Genomic DNA, 27,888 nt, shown 5'->3' on the forward strand with positions numbered 1-27,888 from the left:
AAGTTTCTGCCCCATATGTTAGCACCGGTAGGAATGCAATGATTGTACACTTTTCTTTTCAACGACAGTGGTAAGCTCCCAGTCAGGATTTGGTAATGCCTGCCGTATGCACTCCAAGCCAATTTTATTCGTCTGTAGCATTTCTTTCTCGTGATCAGGGTCCCCTGTGAGTAATTGACCTAGATAAACGTACTCCTTTACAGACTCTAGAGGCTGACTAGCGATGCTGAATTCTTGTTCCCTTGCCAGGCTATTGAACATTATCTGTCTTTCTGCATATTAATCTTCAGCCCCACTCTTACACTTTCTCGGTTAAGGTCCTCAATCATTTGCTGTAATTCGTCCCCACTGTTGCTGAATAGTGCAATGTCATCTGCAAACCGAAGGTTGCTGAGATATTCGCCTTTGATCCTCACTCTTAAGCCTTCCCAGCGTAAGTAGTTTTATATTAGTATATTAGTAGTTTTATCGACCATGTAAACTTGTAAACGTACGTAGGCACAGTAACTAAATTCTACTAAGTGGAACATTTACGTTGCACTTAAATAGGTCGAACCTTTGTGGAACAAGATGATGATGTTTCACATACTTAGTGAAACTTATGTTGAACGAGTTTAAATATTACACTGTGTGTCGTGCGTAACTTCTTACAAAATTTTAAAATATGCAGGTGCCACGTAGCTGGGCAGAACAAATGTAATGTTTGCTGTCACTCGGAGCCAGTCAGACTTTTTTGCATTTCGCATATTGAATAATCCGTTCAACCAATATTATTTTCAGAGCAAGAGTGTCAATGAGGAAATTGTAGACCATCTTGAAAAATTACTGATCGACTTGTATGTTGCTGAATACGTGCTAGATAAAACGTCAAGCTGCTCAAGCTTTTAGTCCCGTACTTCTCCTATCCAAAGGAAATAAAGTTGATTTATTGATCTTTCAAGCCTGAAAGAAAGCCTGTAAAATAAGAAAACGTTCCAAGCGACTAGACGCGCTGCATTTCTTCCTAATATTTGAGCAGTTGAGTAACTATTAACTATTAATAGTTAATAACTAGTTATTATAGTTAATAATTAATAGTTAGTAAAGTAATAGTTAATAATGAATAGTTAGTAACTATTAATAACTGATTATGTAAATAGGCAAAATACTAAACGCAGTCTGACTTGGTCCAACCATGCGCAAACAACGTTACCTTGGTTCCGTCCAGCTACGTGGCATTTGCATATTATTAAATATGGGCACAAGGTACGTATAGTGCAGTAGTACTGCAGTAAGGCGCAACTGAATTCCTTGGGTTGAGCGACCACGCTAAACGACGTGCATTCCACAATGGTGCCACCTAGTGGAATATTCCTGCAAATATGTTCCACTTGCCCAGTAGGTTCCTACGTAGGAATGTGATCAAGAGCGTACTGCGTCGGTTCCGCTCTGAATTGTAGGCGTGTGCCACCTCGGTGTCCACCATGCGGCCAAACGTCGCCCCCCAGCTGCCGCCGCCGCAGGAAAACCACCGAGGAATCTCCATATTACAGCTTCGCTGCAAAAGCGGCGACGGATCGAGGTGTGCGGAATTCCCTCCAATACACGCATAAGCAAAAACCCGAGCGAGCAGGGAAGCTGCAGCCAAGAAAGCGAACGCCACGCTCACAGCCAAACAGGGAATACCAGACGATAGAGGAGTGGGAAACTGGAATAAGATGGGCAGATGAACCAAAGAATGAACGTTAAGAATTGAACAGAGGGAATAGGAAAAACGCATATGGGGAGACGGTCTCATCCCATCACGTGAGTCCGGGTGACAAATGGCTCGCCGCTGGCTAAAGCCACGGGTTTGGCCGCAGCCAGGCGCCAGTGTAATGGCGCGGAGAACGGAATAAAGCTTGTCAGGAATGGAAGGACGGACGGCAGTCGCAGAAACCAAGCAAGTGAAAAAAAGAAATACATACAGAAAGGGAGCACAGAAGGAAGAAAGCGATAAAGGAAAGGAAGGCGCCCGCTCCCCAACTTCGAATGTGTCGCACTCGATCCTCGCTCGTACGCGAGTGCGCGCTTTTGTCTCGACTGGGCGGCCGTCTCACTCCCTTTTCTTGGACGGGCAGCCCATTAGGTATTAAGCTGGGCGTTTTCCCACTCTCCGTTGTTCCGCACACGTCGCGCGCGAAATGACTCAAGGATAGCCGTCCACATGTACAGGGAGCGGCAGGCGGCCCGATCCCTCAAGAACGGCGTTCGGCGAGCGATTGCGCAAGGGCGACCAAGGCTCGCCGACTGCGCTATTACCCCGGGTCTCCGGCGTTTCTGCTCGTATCGGCTAGCGCCAGTCATGAGCAGACAGTAAGAAGAATAGGCGGCCATTGCGAAACCGCAGATTTGCGCAGCTCTCAAGGCACGTCCACGCGGTTTATTTTTCCAGTGCTTAAACTTCAGCTTTCCTCATTGCAGTTCCACCGCTTCGAAGAGGCAATGCGAGTTTTACCCTCGTTTTGTTCAACGTTCCTGTACGAAACATTCCAGCTCAAATGAATGGCAGCGCCGCCAATCGACTGGAGTGGTAACTGCGCTTCGACGGCCAACTTTTGATGATGATGATGATTCCAGCCATGTGCACATGCTCTTTCATTGCATTTCATTTATTAATTTTTACCCTCAGTGCTTTACAGCATTACAGAGGGGAGCACGCAGGAGCCAAAAGAAAAAGGCCTGCGTTTTGCAAGTAGGGAAAGATTAGGCTCTGACTTCACGTAGGATACACTGGACGTGCGGTTGTAGTCTGATGATATGAAACATGCGCCGCGATTTTGCATTACTTTTGGTTGATTAGTTAAAGTTACACTACCAGGATCCCAAATCGCTAAAGCGTATTCAAGAAGCGGGCGAATTTATGTAGGGTAAAGTAACTTTTTTTTTTTAACGGAAGCGGTGCTAAGGAGAACTGTGGCGCGAAATGCATTTTGTGAAAAGGTCACTTTTTCTCTATCTCTGAACTCGAACGGGCTTCTCATCGTTGCACTCACAGATTACGGTGGGAACCAAGCAATTGTACCATTACGAAATACTCAGTGAGTTACAGGCTTCCGTTTTAGCTGACCCCTTTTTTTTTTCTTTTCTTTTTTCGGCTGGACGGTTGAAGCGGGCCGCAACGCTTTCAGACGTGGTGCCAGCCCACAAAATGCGCGATGCTTGTGTTGAGGGAATCTCAGGTTGTGCGCGACAGATACAAAAAGCAAGATGGTTCATTGAAAGACGAATTCTTCGAGTGCCAGCTCACCTTTATGGTCTTGTTCTGTAATCGCAGTCCGTTCAGCGTGTTGATTGCTTTCTCGGCGTCCTCCGGACGGACGTAGTTCACGAAGCCATAGCCTAGGCTTTGACCTGTGAACGCAAAGAGCGCACCACGTAAGTCCGACGAGACCCCGAGTCGCACGATGTGAACAGCACAAGTTAGGACCAGTGCTGAAGATCGGCAAGCGAGACACAGTCACACTCAAAGCGAAACTGGCACTGTGTAGAGCTGCGACTCCTTGCGAGGAACTGATACGGTTAAGACTTACTCAACATACGCACGTCACGTGGCACCAGACTTTACACAATTTCTCATCAGCCGTTTCTTGCGGCTTTGTACCCCAACGACACTGTGATGGTGACAGACTAATACGAACTTAAGGAAACGAAGGCTTCTCGTGCTGCCGAGGAGTCAGAATCATACATTAATAGGTGAGTAATGGTATACAGAGCACACGTATCGTGAAATACTGTCCGCATATTAAGCGCGACTGAAAGGACTCGAGATAGTTGACCTATAGTGCAGACCAGTGTTAAGGAAAACATCAATTTGCGGCTCTCATTTTGCTGGTGTAATTCGAGATCACAGGGTGAGGCCTTCGTCCTGCAGTGGACATCAATATAGGGCTGATGACGATCGCTGTAAATCATATGCTGCGGAGCCGGACGATTACACACTTGCCAGAGGGCGAAATTAGCACGTGCGCTACACTCATGCGTTTTCATGGACAGTGGACTACACTGTACACGATCTCGCTTGTTATTCGCCCCTTCAGGTGCACACTGAGGACTTTCACAATTAGGACGCACATAAGCTTGGGGATGCCCTTGTGTATGCGGCAGCAACGCACAGTAGCGCCACATAGCACGCACTTGGCGAATAGCGGTTGTTGCCTCCGAGACTTCCGCGCACACGATGACCCTTCTCTAGACTTGTTTATTTTTTGCGACAGTTAGACATATGACAGAAACTAGGCTTCCGACAACGTGACAAGAACCACTGCAAACACTGACTATGACTTCCTGACTGAGGTAAAACGGCAACTGAGCGCCGGTATCGGTGGCACATATGATATGACAATAGGCTTCACACAAGAAGCTTCACGAACCAGCGCGCACCTTACGTACAGTAGAAAACAAATCTAGTAATGAGGTTCTGGAGATGTAACCTACCAGCAAGGCGAAAGAAAACGCAAACATGGCTGTGAGAACGTGGAAGCATGTGACCTCAATTGTGGGTACCTGGGTGCACCATCATCATCATCATTATAAGCCTATGTTTATGTCCACTGCAGGACGAAGGCCTCTCACTGCGATCTTCAATTGCCCCCGATTCCACTTGCGCCTGCAAATTTCGTGACTTCATCACCTCACCTAGTTTTCTGCCGTCCTCGACTGCGCTTCCCTTCTCTTCGCACCCATTCTGTAACTCAAATGGTCCACCGGTTATCTACCCAACGCGTTGCATGACCTGCCCAGCTTAATTTTTTTCTCTTAATGTCAGCTAGAATATCTGCTATCCCCGTTTGCTCTGCGTGCACAGCCTTCACCTAGTTCAGTGTAGCAAGTTGATTTTTGGACTTCGTGACGGGTATGACGTCATCATCAAGAACACACTGGAAATTGCCACGGCCACTTGACGAAGAAGGCACCAGGGAAATACAAATGCAACGCGCCCTCTATTTTCGTCCTACATTATGACCATAGAGACAGCTAAAGATTTGCATTTAAGCAAAAAATTGCAACCACACAGCCAAGAAGAAAAAAGATTACATTTACAATTCAGAAATATAGCAAAAATATAAACAACAAAGACAAAATGAAACAATATCCCACAGAAGCTTCTTTTGGGGCTGCATTACGCAAAAAGAAAAGGAAAAATAAGAACAAATCTGTAGTTAAAGCAGACACTTTATCACGTAACTCAGTACATCAGCGATTTTCGGTATTGCCATGAAGTCTGACTGTAGTTACAATGCACTGATGACATGCACTGCTACCACCTGAAGTTCGGCCATCTTGACATCTAACACATATATCAGTGTGGCATACCACAAAGGCTGCTATTTCCTGAAGTCTAAATGAGTTGACATTCCGCACTTACAGTACTTCGACAACCTAAAGAAAATTAATAGGCAGCACCTCTAAACAGACCCGTCGTGGTTGCTTAGTGGCTATGTTGTTGGGCTGCTGAGCACGAGGTCGCGGGATCGTAATCCCGGCCATGGTCCGCCGCATTTCGATGGGGGCGTAATGCGAAAACACCCGTGTACTTAGATTTAGGCGCACCGTTAAAGAACCCGAGGTGGTCCAATTTTCCCGGAGTCCCCCCTCCACGCCGTGCCTCATAATCAGATCGTGTTTTTGGCACATAAAACCTATAATTTTTATTTTACCTCTAAAAAGTAACGTGTGCACCATGCGTTGCCTAAAGCGCCTTGCTTTTTTCGTTTTTTTTTTATTGTTTACAGCGAGGACAGTTAATGCGACTAGAAGCGCTCGAAAACATTACATTGCAGTTCCCCTCACGGTTCCCTGGACCCACTCACGCAATACCTTTGAGGAAATGTGCAATGTGCCACGAAATTTGACGTTTCTGGCTATTTTTTTAGGAGCGTTACAATTACTCTTGAACCCTCCTATTCGCTATTTGCACACCTTATACGACGTTCGCCCGGTGCCATGGGTGAACAAAAGAAGGCACGTTGTTTATGTTAGGTGAAAGTAATGCCACCAAGGTTAAATTTAGAAAACACGTGGAAACAACTATGGGAAGTTTGTGTGCAACGTAAAATGGACGTGGATTAAATAAAACGTTTGAGAAAAAGTCCTTTAACATGTGCTCGAAAGCGTTATGTGACCATCTTACGCTACGTCTCCCAGTGTCCAGGGAAGCTTACGCTGAAAAAATTGATTAGGTGAAAATATGGGGCACGGTATGGGTCACGTGTAGCCAAAATTCCAAATGTTTGGCTTAAATACCGTGCATTAAACTGCGTATTCAAGTATGATTGAGTTTTACAAGCGACAAAAATTTTTTTCACGCAGCCTTCGCATGACTGCAAATGCCGACAAGATCAAACTCAGGCCAAATAGGCAGACTAGTATTGAAAATCCGTGTGCGAAGTTAAATGCATGCGCATCAAATACAGATTCTACAAAAAAATAAATCTACAAGTGTTTCCAAGTCTCATGCTGCCGTTATCAGCTACATATCCCAATATGATGAGAGAACTCTGCATTACACAACATTGTTTAGTAGACGTACGGGCGTGGGGGGTATTTGGTGCACTGCGTGGCGCAATTTTAACGTTACTGGCTTAATGAGGAGCATTACAAATAATCCTTGAAGCAACGTTTTTTTTTTCGGTATCTTCATGCGTTATACGACCTTCGACCGGTGCTCTAGGTGGACTAAACGGGGCATCTTGCTTTTGTTTAGTTAACATAAGGGCCAGATAACGCCAAATGAGTAGGCAAAGTTCAAAGTGTATGGGTTTATTATGTTCTTTCCAATAAATTACATAACAAGCGGTCCGGAGCGTTATGAGTGCTTTAAGAGTGCGCATTTTTTAGCCCGTTACCCTAGCAGTACTACAAACGCCACCGAGAAGAAACTTACCAAGAATTCAGGGAAGGCTTTAGCAAATCCGTGTGAGAAGTTAAATGCGTGTGAAATAAATGCTGCCTTTGCAAAAAATTTAGGCCAATGTTCGAAGATGCCATACGGCCATTATCAGTATATCTTACACCAAGTTTATGTTTGCAAGAAATGGGAGTCATGTTAAGTTGAATGTGTGACGAATCTTTAACGTTTGTGGTCTGATTAGAAGCGTTAAAAATAATTATTAAACCCTCCTTTTTTGCGTTATGCGAAGTTCGTAGTAGGTTACCCGGTGTCCTGGATGAACTAAGAAAGGCACCGTGTTTATGTTTTTTTTAAAGTTTAAGGCGAGCTACGAATAACGTGTAAACGAAGTTCGAAATTTGTGGACAAAATACAGCCTTAGCAGTAAATTACGTATGCAGGCTATCGGAAGCGTTATAAGTGTTTTTATAAGAACGCAGAACTGAACCTGCCTTCCCGGGGAACTATAAATGCCACCAAAGTGACACTTAGTGAAAATTGGGGGAACATTAGGGCCATTGTTATCGCTAAGTATTTGTGGATATATTACTGAATCTGTAAACTTTGAAACCTTGCCAGCATATAACGTCTTTTGCAACAGGGTTAAAAAACAGGCTCGCCATTTAAGTGCGACGTCTTGAACTATGCGTTTTTAATAACAGGTAGCTGAAAGGTTTACTGCAACTGCTCGAAAGAAACAACTTCGCTAGAAACGTTGTTGTGATTCTGCAAGGTCGCACAAGTCGGCAGTCTTTTTTTACCAACATCGAAGCAGGTTGTATTACTCCCACCATAATTGTAACTTGCGTTTCCGGCAAACGCAGACGAAAATCAGACACTTGTGGATCTTCACATGTCACCACACTGTCGAGTATTGAATTTTGGAGGAACTACTCCACAAATCCTACCGTTAAAGGACGTTTTGCGCGCGCCAGTAAAATATACCGGCATCTGTCAATTATCTGTCAATTGAAACATCTGCAGCTGCCATGAATGTACAGTCACAACGTCAGCCGATGTGCCTGTCAGCAAAACGACAGCAAATACAACTGACAGATGCCTGAGCGACTCGCTACGAGCTGTTGCGTTGGAATAGACAACTAACCTGCCTTAAATCGCAAGTGCTCACAGGAGATATATTTCCCCGATGCCTAGGAAACAACTAAAATTGAATCATTAGGTTTAACGTTAAAAAAATCCACAGTGCGTAAGGAACTTATCAGGAACGCCGTAATGAAAAAGACTCCGGCTTATTTTTGACCGACTCGGGTTGTTCAACGTGCACCCCAAAAAAGGCACACAGTTGTTTTTTTTTTTTTTCTGGGCAGAAAACTTCTTTCTACTTGTGGCTGGCGCAGCGGGGAATCAAACTCGCAAGCCCATGCTCAGCTGCAAAACGCCACAGCCACTGAGTCACCGCGGCAGGTACCATGAAAGAACAACAGAATGACGGCTCATACGGCTAAAACACATCGTCGAGAAAGCTGTAACAAAAAAAAAGGAATGCTCTCTAGAACTGGCTGAAATATATCAGCAGCACCAAACACAGCAACTGGTGGCGCTGTAACCAAACACAAATCAAAACAAGAAGCTGCGATTTAAAACTTAAAAAATCTGAAAGCAAAGGTTAAAAACAAAAAAATGACTACATACGGATCGGTGGTGAGGTGCCTTCTTCTAGAGAAACCGGAACCAAGGCAGAAGCGAATCGGGAAGGGTTTTGGGGAGCGACGGGAGATCCGGGTTCGTGGGGCGGGTTGGGAAGGAAGGGGCAGGCGCCGTGCACGGCGGTAGCGTCCAGTTACGTCGAAGCGGCGTTGAAGGAGAATAACGTAGAAGAGGAGATTAAATAAGGTGCAAGAGTGAATGCGGGCAAAGGGACGCAGGTGCGTTTTTGTCGGGGTGCGGAAGCATTAACAAGCGTGCGAGACATAGTCCCAGTTATTTGGTGCGAACGTCGGCGAAGTGGGTTTGTCCGAAGGAAAGATCGTGCCGTTATGGTAGGGGAAGGTTTTGAAGTCAAGAAGGAAGGATGTAAGAGAAAGGCGTGTGAAAGGGGAAAAAATGGCAATAAATTAAGAATATTTGAAAGTTTTCGCGAAGCGGCAAGAAATGTGTTAGCATGCGGGTTAGGATGGCAGTGGTAAAGGGAGGGTTGGGGTAATAAAGAAATAGAGAAGTCGTTCCGGAAAACAAATGGGATTATTCAGCGTTAGAGCGTTTCGGAATAGGGAAAAGAGGAGTTGGGGAACGGGAGAAAAAGAAGAAAACATAATGAATTAGAAAGCAAAATAAAACACTCACCAAACTTAATATACACTTCAGCATGCACATAGACACAAGAAAGTTGAAAACAAAGGAACAAAAAAAAACAGAAAAAATTTGGAATAACACAGTAAACACAAATCACAAACACCAGCACCGATTGTTTCCTGCATAAATTAACCCTTCTGCAGATATGGTTCGAGACGCTCATTAGAGAATATTGGGGACGCATTTAATGGAACGCACAACCTCATCCATAGACATGAAGGGCTGCGGGAGTATTAAGCATCTGGGCGGCGCTGAAAATGAATTATTAATCAACCGCGTCTGAAATGTGCAGCGCTATCGCTGCGTATACGCCCGTCCCGGCGAATAAATACCATCTCGGGACATCACATAGGATGAGCATAAATTAAAACGAATTTTAATACACGACAGTAGATACCATTGCATAAGTTATGATGATACTAAAACCTAAGCTGCCCTCCGCCCAGGCCACATTTTTTAACCACTATAAGTAGAGTCATTTTCATTCATTATTAAGTAAAACACAGGCTGACAAGACCGCTCCGAGCTTATTACCGTTGTTTGTGAAGATGCTTATGAAACATCCGGTTCCCAAATACCCGTAAAAGCATATATTGAAGTTCACACCTGCTAAAAAACGGTAAACAACACATGGCAAATGACAAAAGCGGAGAACATTTCTATAAGCGGAAGCAGAACGCAAACATTCATAAGCAATTTTTTTTTACAGGCATATCATCACACTGTCTAGAACAATGTTACGTTTTGCTCTTTCAAACACTTTTATGGCAGAAATCAAATACTTGCTGCCACGATACATCAGAATAAAACAACACGTGTTCACAGTGTCCCAGGACTTCCTAGGAACCGCCGCGCCAGCTAGCCGTGACGTCATGCACTAGCTGGTGCGGGAGTTAGTGGCGTATCGCTATGGTATCGCCACTCGTGCTCTGTTCATTACGTATTTTCTAGTTTACCGTCTCACACTAAGGGTGGCGGTTTCTATGTTACAGAAATGTCATTTACAAATATACCACAACTTATTCCACAGAAGTGAGGAATGAAATTTTTCAATTTTTCAGGCAATAAAATTGGTAGGCCCCACAAAAGTGGTATATTTTGAAGTCCCGAGCGTATCGTGTAAGACGAAACCGTGATCCCTGCGAATATCATTGTCGAATGTTTGCCGTAAGTAATACCTCTTAGTAAACTGACGGAATGATTGGCGCCGTCAATCACGTTCTTCTTTTGCTCTACATTTATTAGGAAATTCGCGATTTATATCTGCGTTCTTCTGCGTCACCTTTATTCGGGAGAAGAATCGGCTGATTAAGCTGAAGTCCCCAGCCCCCCTCAAAAAAAAAAAAAAAAGAAATCGTCAACAAATGCCAACAAATCGAAATAAACCTAACAACGAAATAACCGAAATTAGAATTCGGCAAACCTTTTTCAATATTATAAAATCCGCCACTATTGCTGCGATAGAAGTGCATCTTAAGCTAGACATTGTATTAAGCTACTGCAATTCCTCAAAACAAACTATTTTTCTCGTTTTCGTTTCGTTCGGACAGGAAACGAACTTGTTGCGAGGCCCAAGCGCCGCGCGGCGGGCACGGCAATGGCGGCGGTTTGCTGACCCGCCCCAACCCGGGGCTCTACTGAGGGCCACAATTTTCGCCAAGTAATCAGGCGGCAGGCCGCGCGGAGTCGCGCCTGTGACATCTCGCTGAGTAAGCGCGGGCGACAGTCCCCACAGAACTCGCAACGAGCCGGAGTCAGTGCAATACAATTAAGGCCGCCACGTCGTCGGAAAACTCGGCTACGCCAGCCAGCAGCAGCGGAGAAGGAGGAGGCAGGTGTCAGGAGTTCGCGAAAGCTGCACTCAGCTATGCACCGAGTGTACGTACTTGTATCGCTAGCTATAGTTGTGCTGCTCACCTTGGTTAAATTACATTGCAGCTTGTAGTTCTCGAGTAGTGCAATGTGCGTTTTAGCGTGTTTCTGGTAACTATCTATTCGATGCATTTTAATAGCCTTACTAAACTTTCAAAGATAATTGTAACTGCTCGTGTACAGGCTGTACGAGCCATCGTAAACTGACCTTTCAAAGAAAAAAAGAAAGCGTCATTCCTACGCGTATCTGATTGTGAGGTACGGCCGGATTGTGAGTTCCCTCCAGATTAATTTTGACCACCCGGTGTACTTCGACGAGCACTCAGTTCACGGCACTCGAGAGCTGTGCATTCCGCTTCCATCGGAATGCGGCCGCGCCGCAGGGATCGAAACCACGACCTCGGGCACAGGAGCGCCACGCCACAGCCACTGGGTGACCGCGGCGGGTCGCAGCCACACGGAGATTTAGGCATAAGGCCACCTTGTCATTTTTCACTTTGAGGCGTGCGGCAAGCAAGCTAACTCTCAACGCGTGCCTTTCTTCCGCGCACAATACCACCACTGCTCCCGAATGAGTGCCTAACCTAAGCTTACTGGACAGCGCAGTCGCATACTGTTAATCATAATCGTTCACAGCGCACAGCCAAATGGCACAGGAATTTTAGTGATGCCCTCCGCAGAGGCTTTGCCTGCGCTATTTGTACCTACAATACAGGAAGGTTCGTAGGACAAACGGCAGCGCCGAGGCAAAATGGCTCCCGGTGCTTGACATTTCACTCGTCAGCCTGAAAGCATTTAGGAATCGAAGTCATGGCAGGAGAGCGCATTACTAAGGACGACACCCCTCGTGGTAGTCATCGTAGAGTCGAACGGCCGCGAATTAAACGAAGCCATATCTCTCAGCCTTAGCGCTGGGACATCCTCGTTCCTCGAAGCAATCAAGCGACGCGGCCTCCTGAACTCATCAGAGCATCTCGCTTTCTTCCCACAATTGTTCGCCCCATCAGCTTTGGCGACGACACGTCTCTCACGTCGCACAAGGGACGGAGTGGCCCGCGCTGACCGTTTCGGGCGGCGAGGCAGTTTTTTAATTAAGGCGGCAAAGTGCAAGCTGTGACGAGGAGCCACCGTGCAGGACCGTAATGAGATCGTGCCACGAGCGTAGGCGAAAAAAAAAAAAGAATGTCAGGAATTCCGCCAACGAAGCTTCCACATAATGGCGCACGTTGCGCAAGCTTGCTGACCCGGTGCGTTTCCTCGCGGGTGCCGGCAGCCGCGGACACTTATCTGCCGGACACCGGCGGGGTTTTCGTAGGGGGGCCCGCGCCCGGGTTGCCGCCAAATGGAGACAAATTGCTTCGCTAATAACGGAGCCAGGCGGCTGCAGCGCGCCCACGAAGTACAGAGACTGCAGACGAGCGGCCTCTCGTGCGTGACCGGTGCAGATTACGCTGTACACTTCAAGGGAAGCACACAAACCTTTCTTGCCCGAAGTCAGAACGAAAACAAGTGAACGCACGAATTTAAGCCGGTGACAAACAGCGAGAGAAAAAAAAAATCACCGACAATTACGATACTCCCTAATGCAGAATTTCAGCGCAGCTCCATACGTGTTTTCATTTCGCGAAGTGTGGCGCGACTGCCTCGTTAATCTGAAGATCGCTAGAGCCAGCGCCTGGGTGACGCGGGGCGCGATTTACAGCAGCCGCCGCCGACAGACCTCCCAGATGACGCGCACTACTGTGGCGCCATCTCGTAGCCATCGTCGCCGCACTATATACGCTTTTCTCACACTTTCCCCATACCCTCATCCTCCTCTTCCCGCCTCATGGATCAGCTGCACCCTCCTCCTGCGCGTTCCTCCTCGCGTATTTCATCCCCCGCATCGCTTCGCGTTCACTTTTTCATCTTTCGCTGTGCTCGTTTACTCGGTCACGCCGCCGCCGCCGCTCGCCGCAGGAACGGCCGCCCAGCGCTGCGCTCTAAAAGGGGACGCGATAGCGACCGCTGCGCTTTCGCTGTGGTGTCGTAACGCGGTGGTAAAACTACGAAAAAATTGCAACCCTTTATCACTATTCCATACCCCCAGCAATGATTGTGATCTATCTTGCGAGCGCCAGCTAAGGTTGCTCAGTGGCTACGGCATTGTGCACGAAATCGCGGCTCCGAGTTCCGGCCGCGGCTGCCGTATATTTTCGGGGGCTAAACGCAAGATCCCCCGAGTACCGTGCATTGGGCGCACGTTAAGGAACCCTAGGTGGTCAAAATTAATCCGGAGCCCCCTAGTGCGCTGTCCTCCATGACCCACTGCACAATTTCGGGGCGTTGATGTCCACAATTCTATCTTGCTCGCATTTCCTTCCTTTAACGCTGCGCTTTATCTGCTTTCTAGTCACGAACGACATGCGCCTGCCAGCGTGAAATCACGTTCCCAGTCAAGAAAGTAACAATCGGAGAGTGTTAAGCTCTTACGCGTCACTGTGTTCAACACAGCAAACTAAAGGAACCGCAAACGAAGCACCATGCCTCAATACCGCGCGCCGGCATCGCGACATCAGCGCAAGCAATGCGCCGAAGCCACACTGTGATCCTATATATGCTGGCTTAGTGCCGTTTCGTAGTGCCCACTCGCCTTAGGTACAAAATTGGAAGTTTAGATATATCCGCTACGAAAATGGGTTCAAAAACTACCATAGCAGAATAAAGGGACGAGATTAATTTTTGCACACTACAGTGCGAGCTTTCAACGCGACCTGCCTCGAAAGCGCATTTTCAAAATTCATAAGAGCTGTGAATTTCAGCGAACACGACACGCTGTCAAAATACGTTTACGACGCTGGTCGTCTCTGTCGAGCGATGGCAAGAAAACGTGGTTACTTGTACCGCGACTGTCGTACGCCCACGCTCTATCTGTAGAACAACCAAGTTCTTGTTCTACATTGTGCCTTTTTCCCCTATCAATAACTCGGGTGTATAATTGAAGCAGCGAAGCACGCTTCGGTACAACAATCTTTCACAGGAACTGCCTACGATAGCCACCCAAAAAATTCAGTTGGGCATGTCGAAATCAAGCTCGTTATTTAAACGACAAAGAAATGCTGTAGAGATTTGCTAGGTACGCTATAGATAAGCTACGCCCACATCATAACCACGCGAGGGATCTATCGAGATTGAATCTCCGGCGAAGCGTGTTTACGAGTCTGTGCTGGATGGAAGAAGCCGTTTCGGGGATCGAAGAAGCATTATTAATTTCGCCGGCGTAAAAGGGCACCGTTGGTTTGCGAAGACTTACGCCGCAGTCATCCCCGAAGCCATAGGAAGAGCCGTAATACGAGGGAATAAAAAAAGGGGGCGAGAAGCAAGAAGGCAAGGTAGAGAGAGAGCCACTGAAAGAAAAAAGAAAGAAAGGTGGGAAGGAACGATAGATAGATAGATAGATAGATAGATAGATAGATAGATAGATAGATAGATAGATAGATAGATAGATAGATAGATAGATAGATAGATAGATAGATAGATAGATAGATAGATAGATAGATATTTCTCATATTGTACAAAGAAGATATTGGTTGTAGCAAAAAGCTAACTTCTAGTGCACATCGTCTTCTTCTTGCCCCCCCCCCCCCCCTCAACGTTACAACTATTCTTTTCTATTAGCCCCGAGAACGAACAAAAGCGGGGATCGAGTCGTATGACGTCATGGCAAGGATTGGCGCTTGTCTGCTACAGTACTGGCTGCGTTCGGGCGCCTTCTGCAGCGTTTCCGTTTGTTCGCTCTCGTTCCCTATGCTGGTGCACTTATGACAGTCCTCTCAAATATATTTTCGCGATGTCTTGGTTCGTCAAAATTTATTGAAATAGCTTATTTTCGTGACAACAATATATTTCTCAAAGGCAACGTTACAGTGCCGGCCAACGGAGGTCAATCCGGAGCGGTGTGAGTTTTTCGTGCGCAGTTCTACACTCTGCAGCGGTAGCTGACCTGGATAATAAAAGCATTACCACGACAACATAGGATAGAACAATCTAGTTAAGCGACCATACTTGCCGTGGTGCAACAATCACCTAAGGAACGCCGGCTATATAGGACTTCTACAACATTTATCTTGATTTTAACCCACTATATCTTTTTTGCTCACGGCGAGCTGTTCATTGGAAAAATACCGAATTTTTGCATTTATTCACAGAAAGGTTCAGCAGTAGCACGAGAACTAAACTACACAGTATAAATTCTACCAGTATCGTTTGCTTTTTCAACTGCTTCACAAAATTAAGCCGTTCTTAACCAGTTAAGTTTAAACGGCGGTAACTTTAAGTAAAGCTAATTGAGGCTTTAAGCTGTTTGCCGCTCACAAAAAAGCGTGGCCCAATATTTATTCTCTTTTCAGTGCTACACGCTCTACTCACTTCAACAACTTAGCGCAACTTGTTGCTTGGGGAACCATTCTGACCGATCCACTTGGCGAAACTGACACAGCTGCTCGCCGCAACTTTTTGGGCGAAGTATGTCGTTTAGACCATATGGCTGCAGCCAGCAAGAAGCCGAAGCTTCATTCTTTAGTGGTCATAGAAAATATCAGCATTCACAGAAGGAGGTGTAAAATCAAGTGAATTCATATGACGCTCGCATATACAGGGTGTCCCAGCTATCACGATTTAAAAAATGACGAACGGCGTTACGTGAAGCAAACCTAGTGCGTATTGTTTCCAGTGCAGTGGAGTAGCCACCAGTAATTTTTTTCTTACTGAGATTCAATTAGCTAATTGTAATTAATTATCTAACACAAGAAGTACTGCCCTAATTATCAAAGTGTCAATGAGAAAATTGTAGAGCGACATAAAAATCTACCGATACAGCTTTCTGTTGATCCGTACGTGCTACATAAATGTGTTTTTTCGAGTGTGATAGGAGCCCGCTATAATACACGCAGAATTGCCGCGCAACTGGTCGCGCGACTGGTCGCTCGAGGCACTTTGTAGGTGTAGCAGCGTGCCACCAAAGTGACACTTCCTGCCACTGAATTCACCCACGCGTACGTCTGGGGTATCATGCTTCGTTATCCTCACTCTCAGCGAATAGGTTAGTGCTGGACAGAATACTCAAATTACAGGCTTCTGAAGGATGCCGGGAAGCTCTGGTATATAGCTTTTGAACGCCCGTAAAGAGCGATCCAAGTCATTTCATTCTTTCAGATTTCGTTTTCCTAAAGCAGCTTCCAAGTTAAGCTGAATATGTGCTTTTCTGTGGAAGCGCGTTGCAGCCAAGAAGTTTTCGTACGTACGAACAAGACACAGAGAAAACGCGGGTACGCGCCACATGTTAAAGGCAACGACAAAAAAACAAGACAGAGAAAACGAACCGACGCGTGGACCAGCAACCAAGGCGCATCAATCGCCGAGCAAACGAGCGTGCCTGAATGTCGACAGTGTGCGAATGAATGAACCGGTGAAATGAAACTTACGAAACATCAAACGCTGACGAACGCCGACCGCATCGCTAGAACGTACACAGATGCAGATTGCATAAAGGAGGCGATTCACGCGGCTCTCTTGACTGAGGCAAGAAGCTATTGCCGAGTGTTTCCACACGGGGTGCAAGCTCTCTTCGTTCACGCTTTCTCCAGACGCGCTTCCTTTTTCTTTATTATTTTTTTTTTCGTAGCGTCTCTTCCGACGCGGCCCGCCTTTCTTGGTGTTCCTGCTGACGCGGCGAAGACTGAAGAAACCCTCGCTCTATATATCGCGCTCCCGACTGGTGTCTCGTTAACGCCATCGACAGGTTTCCTGGCGAGTTCGACGCGTAAATGAAAAATGGGCATGAACGGTTCGAACAGAACAGCTGCGCTTCATCAGGGATCGGCAGACGCTGCGCAAAGCAGATTCTGCAGACGGCGCAGAAAATGCAGAAGACGAGAAAAAGAAGAAAAAAGAACGATCGTTGCCGGGTTCTCTCTTCTGGTTAGGAGTACGTTGGAAGCTTCTTGCCTTCGCTTGCTGGTGCAACGCTGCATCCGCTGCCCGGCACAGAACAAGGCCTAGCTCTGCCGCGGCATAACCTCCGGAAGGCGAGCCTGCTTCTTGACAGATCAACCTAACGCTTGGTATTTGGGCGCCCTCACGAGAGAGCGCGCTACGAGGCGAGAACTCTCGAAGTCCTGCTGTTGAGTGGGCAAACTACGTACATTGGGCAAATCACTCGGCGGAAGTTCGAAAGCTGAGAATTTTTTTTTTATCAGAAGAGAAAAAAAAAATGCCATCTCTACCGAGAGCAGCGTTAAGCCATAAAGGAAGTACGCTTCCCACTAAAATAAATAAAAACTGAACAGAAACATTATTGTAAAGGAATCGAACGCAGTAAAAAGAAACGTTATCAGATTTTTTTTTATTCGTGGGCAATGACGATTGAAACAATGGAAGCGGGAAGGTGGTTCCAGTCGCCGCTCGTTGTGAGAATGAAGGAATTAAAATGAAGGATAATGCGGCAACATGGCACGTCAACCTTGAACTCATGATCGTTGATGGCAGACATGTACAATGGTGGTAACAAAAGGAGAGTCGCTTAAAGTAGGATTGATAGGTTTCATGAAATAGACAGAGACGTCAAATTTTACATAAATTCAAAGGCGAAGCAGTTCATTACTGCAGCGCGTTGTTCCCCTTTTAGGTTCACCTACATTTGGACAGAGGACTCAAAAAGTAATCTTTGGACGGCTCCACTCTTACAAACCGGCCACAGAAAGAAGACACGTCACACTAACATGTGATTAAGCTTAACAGACGTCCTGACCAGTTGTTTTATGTTCGCGTTTAAATTTATGCTGATGGTACCACCTTCAAGGCAAGGTCACGTGGCCTTACCTTCACATTTCCCGATTACCTTGATACGATTGAACCCAAGTGCAAGGCGGCTACCGATTCTACGCGGAACGAGATTCTACGCACCGAATTCCTGCTGCCGCTGGAAAATCCAGATGACGGTGCGATCTCTAGTTGCACGTTAGGGGCGCACCCGTAGTTTAGACGGACCACTGCGACGCTGAACAATCACGAGAGGACGAGAAACTAAATACTCAGACATACTATACAAAAGTAATGAACAAAATGTGATTAGCGCCCTGGCTGTACGCAACGGCTTGCGAAGCTCATAAAAGGAGCGGCGAAATGAACGACTCAGGCAACAAAAATCAGCGGCGGCAAAGTTCTTTACAGTGAGTAGAGCAGTAAGCACTCACGCAGCACTCGGGGCCCGCAGCGTGGCTTCAGCGAGAGGCGTCACGTGATACTACGCGAACATTACTTCAGGCGCACGAAACATCGAGGGCTCCCAATCATTTTATGTGCAGCGCTGAGGTGTTGAAAGACCGAGAGTTTCACCACGAAGCTGCCAACGCCTATGGAGTAGCGGCAGCAGACGCCCGCGTAAACCTAAACGTAGCGCCGTCAATCTAAAGAGCGCACAAAACGGGAGAATTCTTGCCGCAGGCTTCCCCACGCATTCTTTTCTGCGCTCTCGCGGCACTAGGTTTCGATATTTCCTAGATCTTCCCATGAAATTCGAAGAGAAATATCTCGAATTAGGTACGATTTTTAACATCCTCAAAAAAATGAGGGTGCATGAAAATGTGACTGCCTTCCCAATTCCCAGTTTAAACAAGTGCCCCTAAGGGACAACCAAAGAAGTTAACATTCTTCTTAGTCTTTTCAGAGTAACTTAAGCTGCGGTAACGTACTTCCATCTCGCCGTAGAGCTCGTATGCGAAGACGACACCGTGGTCACAGGTTTTTTAGAGCGCACCTGTACGGCGCCCGTTCCTGCAGCGAGCATTGGCGTCACTTGTAACGGGGCCAACGAGCACAGCGAAAGATGAGAGCGAACTCGGCGTGCAGCGGGTGATGGAAAAAGTGGCGAGAGTGAGGAGTCGCGAGGAGGAAATCGGAGAGGAGGGTATGGCGAAAGCGTGAGATGAAAAGCGTAGTGTGGCGACGATGGCTACGAGATGGCGCCAGAGTAGCACGCGTCGTCTGTTAGGTCTGTCGGCGGAGGATGCTGTGAATCGCTCCCGCGCATCGTCCACGAGCTGGCCCCACGCGCTGGCCCCACGCGCTGCCTCTCGCGAACTCCCGAATAGCGAGGCAGTGACGCCACACTTCGCCCCGTTTACAACTTGCCGCACGAGAAGAATTGTCCGCGCAAGCCAATATTATCGCGAAACGAGAAAACGTATAGAACTGCGCTCAAATTTCGCTTTAGGGAGTATCGGAATCGTTAGTGAATGTTTGTAAATATCTATCGTCCAAAAAAGAAAAATAGACAGGCAGTCCAGAGGGCCCATGACATCGCAACGGGACTTCGCCTCCCGGTGCCATCGTGGGCGGAGCCACCGACTTGACCTGAGCGAGCCTTCGGCTCACCCGGGGCCACAGTTTCTCCGGACCAAATGAAGTTCTTGTCACCGTCACCCTGTATCATAGCACAAGTACTCCTTAAAGCTGAACGCGAAGTCCGTTGGTATTTCGGCCAGGAAAGCAAGACCTCAACCGACACACTAAATCCCTCCAGCAGAGGGCAAAATTTAGCAAGGCGATCCGGCATTCGCTCCATGCCGAAACTCCCCGTCGACCCACAACGCCGCCATGAGATTCCCAAACGAAGCCTTCGCCGCATTGCCCCATTCGCACACCGGTACGGCCTGCCTATTTACAATTCTAATATCCTCCGCATTTGTTCAGCCCAACCTATTCGAGGGAAACTGCTCCAACAAACGCGTCGCACGATCTCTCCCCGCTAGACGCCAACGCATCAAAAAAAAAAAAAAAAAACCCGCACAGCCCTAACAATGATGGAAGCCGCGACTTTCGAAACGACAGACAGACGGTAAGTAACCTGCGCACCGAGCACACGTATAGGAAACATAAATACAATGTGACACAGCATCTCGTCTTCGCGATCCAGAGGAAGCACGGTTCTGCGGTGCCGCGGAAGCAACCGGCACGCCGGGAGGAGCGCCGACAGCAGCCTCGGTACATCACCGAGGATGCACCACCAGCAAGTGCAGCAAAACACGCGCGCATCCTCGCAAGGCGGAAGGACTGGCACCTTGTGCAGACAGCTTCGGATACCGAGAAAGAGAGAAGTAAGGGAACAAGAAGCGAAGAAAAAAAAAACGGGGAGGCGGCGGCAAGACTTGGGGAAACGACGAGGAAGGTCGGTGGGGGAAGAACTCGCGTAGCAAAACTCAATTGAAGGATTGCAGCCAGCGAGCCGGGAGAAGTTCCTCCGAGAGACTCGGCAAAGGCCCCTACTTCTCCCCTCTCCTGTCCTCGCCTCAGGTTGAGATAGAGACGGAGGAGGAGGAGAAGCAGAAGCAGCAGCAAAGCTGCGTCGGGCATTAATTTTTAATGGCGGAGACAGGAGAGCCGGATGATTAACGCGTATACGTCGACGGCGGTAGTAACCCCCCCCCCTCCGTTCTCCGAGGAACGTGGTTCCCCCTAGCGTGCCGTCGTTTATGGATGAGGACACAAATCCTCCGAGAGGCGAGCCAGCGTCGGAGGCTTCCGCCAAAGTGGCTTTAACCCTCGTCCGCCGTCTTCTTCATCTTCCTCGGCTTTCTTCTCTCTTGTCGTGGCAGTGAAAGCGACAAAACAAAATTTACCCAACCGCCATTGGCGACGAGGAACATCGATGCCAGATCGCTTTCAGAGAGGAAAGTCGGTGCAAGGTGTAATACTGCCGGCTTAGACATCACTGTCAAGTATTTCCCCCGACAGCCCGCCACCTCGCCTTGCAGACGAACAGCGCGAAGTTCATATTTAAAACCACACGACCAGGAATGGCGACGGTAGACATAACAAATCGACAGTAAGAGTATCACGCTCAAGATGCCAGAGACGGTGTATCGCGATGTATTTTTTGAAGCTGCTGAACATCGCACACAGATAAGTTCTCGCGACAGGTGTACATATACTAGCGGTCTTCTAACCACAGCACGCCATGTATAATACTGCTGCCTGTTCATTATTTACGCAGAAGTACGACCATGTCGTATAGCTGGATGTCACCGAAGGTAGTAAGGAAATGTTGATCCCCACCACCGAAGTATCAATATTTGAACAAGGGGACGATATATTGGCAAGCCTGTCACGGCGTGAGTAATATTGGCCCATGAATTAATGTCGCAGAAAGAGTAATAGTGACAGAGTGATAGATTCAGCGCGTTCATCGTAAACAAACGACAAACGGGTGCATCGTCTTCGTAAACGTGTGTAACAAAACTATGCAATCGGCGCAAATGGTTGACGTCTACCACAAGACAGCGCGGAGAAGCCTAGCATTCAGTATAGGCCGGTTTCGAATTTCCGTATCCTAAAGTGCCACGCCCTGCTTGATTTCGTACCTTTTGCATTCTTTTGTAAACCTGGCGGTGTGCGTCACAAAACTTTGGGTGCGAAAAATCAAACTCCCTAGTACGCGTGTTTGAGTGCGTGGTTTTAGAGTGAGTGAGTGAGTCCGTGGTTTTAGAGTGAGTGAGTGAGTCCGTGGTTTTAGAGTGAGTGAGTGAGTGCGTGGTTTTAGAGTGAGTGAGTGAGTGCGTTGTTTTAGAGTGAGTGCGTGGTTTTAGAGTGAGTGAGTGAGTGAGTGAGTGAGTGAGCGATAGTGAGTGAGTGAGCGATAGTGAGTGAGTGAGCGATAGTGAGTGAGTGAGCGATAGTGAGTGAGTGAGTGATAGTGAGTGAGTGAGTGAGTGATAGTGAGTGATAGTGAGTGATAGTGATAGTGAGTGATAGTGATAGTGAGTGAGTGACAGTGAGCGTGTGCGTGCATCTGTTACCTTCCCAGCAACGGAACTAAATTTGAGCGCGCGAAAAAAGCGTGTTACAACGTATGCACGGTTCAGGGTCAAAGACAGTGCGGCATCAACTCAAGCCACGTCAAATTTCCGCTAAGTGTCCGTTCTTGCCCATGTGCTCAAAACGCGGGCGCCGCGCAAAAGTTCCCGAAAGCAACGTCTCATCCAGAACGGTGCCGGCATTCATTTTCCACTCGAAGAGCTTAGCGTATCGCAAGGGTCTCGCTTCGCGACGAGAAGCAATGATAAAGGAAAGGAGCACGGCGTCCCTCCCAACTGACAGCAAGAACTTGCAGTGCAGCAAGCAGTTTCACGATACGCCCTCGCAAGAAAAAAGAAATGACGAAGGAGGAAGAAAGCGGGGCCAGCAAAACAATGCACCGAACCTGTAAACAACGAAAATTCCAGGCCCGTTCCCGCACCGAGCGAGCAGACGCCTGGAGGCAAACAGACCAGCCTAGTTTGCATATTCCTTTGCGAGAAATAAAGTACAGAGTAGTCCAAGGACTGCAGCCTTTTGCTCCCTTCGAAAACTGGGCTCTTCTTCGCCATACTTTGAGCAAACGATTCCTTTTCTCTTTTTCTTGCTTTCTTTCTTTCATCCTCTCGCACACTTTTCCCAGTACCGACATATTGCTGCTTGCAGGGCGGCGTAAAATGCGGAAGAAATCGCCCTTTGCGCAAGGCATGCACCGAGAATATCTCGAAAAGGCTGCCGCCGTCCTATCTTGCTCGTGGCCTGTTGCTTTTTCTTTTTAGTTTTCTAGCCATTTTGTTTCCTTACTTTGTGTTAAGATGCAAGGACGGCGATACCACGGCTGAGAAGAACAAGAAAAAGCTAAGTTTGCACTATCTGTTTACGACTTCGCTGGCGCCACGCGCCTGGGAACGTTAGGAATTCATGCTTACGCATATAGTCGGCTGGGGGGAATTAATATCGTCGTTATAAAGCGCGACGAGGCCGGCAGCCTCGGTCGTAGAGACACCTTGCGATGACGCGCTTGAACAAAAGTGCGCTAGAAGGGAAGAGACGCAAAATACGATCCTTGTGTTTAAAAAGATATAGAGCCAGAAGTGTAGCTACAGCGGCTATGAAAACAAAAATTGTAGTCAAGGTTATCTATGAACCTTCAAGAAAATAGAAATGTACAGAAGTTTGGGACGGCACACTTACCTTCTTGTATGTGTCGTTTGATCTATACACCACTGTAATGCGCTACTATATACTGGACTAATATATATATATATATATATATATATATATATATATATATATATATATATATATATATATATATAATCATTGTTACTATAATTATTTATACAACTAAACCGCACCTGCGTTAGTCGTGGCCCATGTGTGCCTTGTTTTATTTTTGTGTTCCAGACCGATAGCACCAAATCCCACCCACAAGCTTTTTATGACAAGTCGTTTCAACGGCGCTATGTCGACACCTTAAAAGTCATTTTAGACGGTCTTCACACGCGCTCGTACTTTGAATGAGGTTTGTGTTTCGAACTCTATATTCTAGCCCCTCAAGCCCAACAGCAAACTGCTCCCATTGCTGATGCAGCATGCCTTCGCACGCCTACCACGCAAACACAAGTATTTTTTTTGTAATTTACGTTAGCGAGCGCACAGGTCCTCAATACTCTTCTTCCTACTTCCTACTCCCGCATCGTCTTCCTACTCTCCCGCATCGTTTACCGTCGTTGAACCCCACAAACCCCAACGTAACATTTTTGACTACGGCCAGTTTGGTATCTCATAATTCCTGTCAGACAATACATATTATGAGCAGGACACTTAAAGCATAACCCATAATACGTCTTCGATACGGAGGAGCAACATGTTTCGACGCTGAATAGCTTAGGAAATCAATACACCATTATTTACTACAGAATTCACTTGAAGTAACATTTAAGTGTATTTTTCCTGCTTTTGATACGCATTTCGTACTTTTTTACACACTTTCTTTTTGTCCTCTCCCCTTCATGCACTCAGCGAAAAACAGACCCCAACCGCCCAATTCTCACTCGTATCGATGAAGCGAGCCCTGTCCAGGAAAGGAGACCTGGCAAATCCGATTTTCGGACTTGCCGCTCGCCCCAGATACTCGACTGAACCTGCCGAGCGAGACGAGCATTACGTATCCGATTTTCGTGTCACACTCCCATCTATCGACTATAGCTGTGTGTGCCTTGACATTTTGTTTTTCTGCTCTCTTTCTCCCCCCCCTCTTCTCGTCCTCCCCCTCGCCCCTTTTTTTTCTCACGGTCTTTTCCCCGAGAACGAGACTACAGCGCAAAACGGATAAGCGAGAAGACCGGAACAGCAGCAAAACGGGCGTCTGATAAACAGTTCCGCTGACAGCGGTAGCGCGTCCTTCGTTCTAGCATCCCTGGACTAGCATTGATATGAACAATATACCGGAAAATTACAGAAGTAAACGTTCGAAGAGAGGAAGATAACGCTTTGAATAGAGAGCGAACGGATGTATCGAATGCTGTAGTTGAGGTGAAGACGAAGTAATCGTGCTGGACCTGACATGCAATGCGTAGGGCGGATACCCGGTGGCCTATTAGCGTTACAGAACGGGTGCAATGAGGAGGTAAGCGCATGCGAGGACGACAGAGAGTTATGTTGTGTAATGAAATTGGGAAATTCACAGCCGTATGATGGAGCCAGCTGACAAGCCAGGGGTAATTAGGGATGGCTGGGATAGGCCTTCATTCTGGCCTCTCGCACAATCGAAAACACTTCGGAGGAAAAGCCGACGATTCATTCACAACGGCAGCGGACATCACAAACTGTCGCGATTTTAACGAGGCTTCTCTAATATAGTTCCTAATTCTTGTATGCGGCGTACATATGACAGCTGTGGAATTGAAGCCAGTCAGTGCTCTAGGCATGTCCTAAATAAGCTGAAATGCCGAGGCTAGCCAAAGTTTCGAGGTATTGAGTTCGCAATCTTACTGTTGAATTAATTGAAGTTCCAATTATTTTTAGAAAGCCTTGCAATAAAGCTATGCGAAACAGACCATCAGGATAACATCAGGGTATAAATATTACAAGGCAAATATCTCAAAACTTGTGCTGGATTAAATTTTTTTTTCGGAATGGCCATATAAATAACCCCCTCCAGTTTCAATTCGTGCGCCGTTAAAACATGTATCCCAAGCTTTTTTTTTAAGTTGATTAGTAAGTTTAAGGAATTAGAACCCACGTTGAGAAGTAGACGGTTATGAAGTCCACAATGGCTATGGCTGTTGGCAAAGCGAAAAAACTTAGATTTTGCCCTCATTTCCTTATTTTTTGGAGACAACCCTCAGTGAACCATACTTAAAGAAGACGATAAATTATTGTTTTCCGACAGACACGCACAAACACCCTTACCTCAAGTTCTCGTCCATCGATAAGCAATCAATGTTGTGAACGCTATCAAAATAAAACAAATCGAAGCACACTGCATGCCACCCCCTCTCGGCAAAAGTGCGGCGTCTGTTCTGTGGTTAATGCTCTGCTGTCATTTCCAACCGCATAGGCGACTAAACCCCCCCCCCCCCCCCCCTCACCCGCTCACTGCGCCTGTAAAGTACGCACTGTGCATCACTCACGTGCACGCGGTGAAGCTCGTACACCAGGCGAACCTTAACCACGCTGAATTTTTCGTTTGGATCTGGAAGGTTCCCGTAACACTTTATCTTCTTTGTGGAAGCTGAGATATCCGCGACAAGTACAGCACTCTCCTCATAGGACACTTTTCATGTTCCACGGAAAATAGTAATTTGAAGATAGTTTACCAGCTCACGCATTCTACGTGCTTGCAATTAGCAAAATGTAAATTATAAATCAGCCGAGGTCATGCGCGCTGCAGATCATTACGAAGGACAACCATCAACACCTATGCGATAGCTTAGACCTTAAGCTGCTTAAGCGCACTACACCACACCACCCTGCAAGGCGTTTAAACTTTCAATATGGAAGCTCGCAACGTGGCTCACTCACCACTATTCCTTTGCAGTTAACATTTTTAAAATCTATTTCCGTGTCATATGCTGCAAAATATCGGCAGTAATTTCTACATAGACGCGTGCTTGTCTGTACAGATAGAAAATGGGGCCACACACACCAAACGAGGTGCACTGTCGATAGGACGTTCAAAACAATTTTACATCCGTTCTAAATTCCGCTTTATGGAATTTCCTCTAAGCCCACATTTGAAGCATGATGGAATTTCAACTGATAAGGTTATCCTGTGGCCAGTTTATTGTCTTGTGCCCTTCTGTGAACGATCTATTCGTAACCATGTTCCTGTTGACGTCTAAAGATAAGTTTTTATGGTCCTTTTAGGTTCATTCGCATTTCCAGTTCTTTCGTCGTTGTTCAGACAAGCTATACACGGAGAAGCTAATGCCCGCTAACCTTCTACGTTATCCGTATACGTATAACTGCTTACGCAATACCAATGACGCCGGCGTTGAGAGCACAGCTGCATTTGACGTCTTCTGACGCTGTCTACGAGCGGATCCAACAGAACTATAACTTCAATGACCGACTGTGTTATCAACGGCTTGTGTAATGACGTCAGTACCAAAATAGTCAATCGCTTCGTGACAACTTTTTTTCCTTGGACGAGTACATTAAACGAAAAACAAACGTTCCATCCTAAAAAGAAAAAGATGAACGAAAGCACAATTTACGCCCTTAGGGGCTTATCGTTTCCCCGGAGAACAATCGTCATCAGTCTTGCGCACCATTCCTTTATTTAACACTGCGATATTAGCTTTCCTGTCAGGAAGGCTACGCCAGGCCGATACGCACCTGCCGTTCGTGACGTCAAAGTGTCGGCAGCACAGCAGTTAAACGAAGGGCCCGCAAGATGACGATTATTGTCGAGGACACAGGACGAGACCCAAATGGTGAACGTTGCGCTTGAACGGAGCTCGACAAGGTGCAGCCGCGAGCGCTGCTGTTGGTCCAGTCTACTCGTCTACAGCTTTCGGGAAAACCGGCAGCCTAGAAACTCTTACGATCATCCCTCATTCGCGTAAAGTCGCTCAGACTAAATAACTCGCCCATCCCGGCGTTTCTCGAATGCGCGCAGTTTCTATAGAAGAGTGGCAAACACACGCGCTCCCTCTTCCCTACAATCTCCCACACATGCCATTTCTTCCCTTTTCCCTCGATCACCACGCGCGCCTCATTACCCAAGCTTTCCCCGGTTTCCCCCCACCCGCATTTTAAACGGAGGAACGACCAAGAGCCGAGGAAGGGACGAATTTGTAGCGTCACCTTCGCGGCGGCGCCGCGCGCACTCGACCGCGCGGGACATGCAAATCCGGACTTTCGAGAGGGCGGCGCAGGAGTCTACTACGCCTCTTGCGAAGCGCGCGCTCCGACGCTGCTCGGCGACCAAGGTATACAAGCGCTCCGCACAGTCGCCGTTACAATTCGGAACATCCTGGCCTAGTCGGTGTTTACTAAAGGACACGTTTCCCGCCGAAAGGCGAAGCAACAGACAGCTACGAAAGCAGGAGACACAGCGCCCGTGTCGTTGTTTTCATTCCTACCTGCGTTTCGTGCTTGTAGCGGTAAACGTGTCCTTTAGTAAACACTGCCGTATTCACCCTTTTGCTTCTCCCGCCGACGGCGCAGCAGGCTGGAATACGGCGATTTGGCTACGGCTTGATGCGCATTCCTTCCAAAGCATTCACTACTGCTTCCTCACGGGCCGTGTTTGGTAACCGAACGGGCCGTGTTTGGCTACAGATGTGCCCTCGTTGTGCGGGCACGGCCTGACGGCGGAGCTGTGCGTGCGGTAGCCACCACAAGCGACTCAGCCGTACGCGCCCCTTTATTTAACTATCCACTCCTAGCTGCTCGCACTGACGTCTCCCTCCCATTATAATCAGTGGTACGGCGAGGGGTCTCCTACTTCA

The 27,888-nt window shown here is 47.3% G+C and overlaps 1 protein-coding gene across 6 annotated transcripts in view; it reads right to left on the bottom strand.

The window, feature by feature from the left end:
• The window catches only part of LOC119433950 (ELAV-like protein 3), a 171,750-nt gene that overhangs the window by 40,012 nt on the left and 103,850 nt on the right, over positions 1–27,888 (bottom strand). For 4 of the 6 annotated variants that reach the window (XM_037701240.2, XM_037701241.2, XM_037701242.2 and 1 more), the window contains exons 3-4: positions 8,564–8,587; positions 3,269–3,372 (exon numbers count right to left, since the gene is read on the bottom strand). In XM_037701240.2, coding sequence (XP_037557168.1) covers positions 3,269–3,372; positions 8,564–8,587 — 128 coding nt within the window. The remainder of the gene's footprint in view (positions 1–3,268; positions 3,373–8,563; positions 8,588–27,888) is intronic. The other 2 variants (XM_037701238.2, XM_037701239.2) reach the window with 2 other exon arrangements.

The sequence above is a fragment of the Dermacentor silvarum genome, chromosome 11 (genome assembly GCF_013339745.2).
Source record: "Dermacentor silvarum isolate Dsil-2018 chromosome 11, BIME_Dsil_1.4, whole genome shotgun sequence".
Lineage (NCBI taxonomy): Eukaryota > Metazoa > Arthropoda > Arachnida > Ixodida > Ixodidae > Dermacentor > Dermacentor silvarum.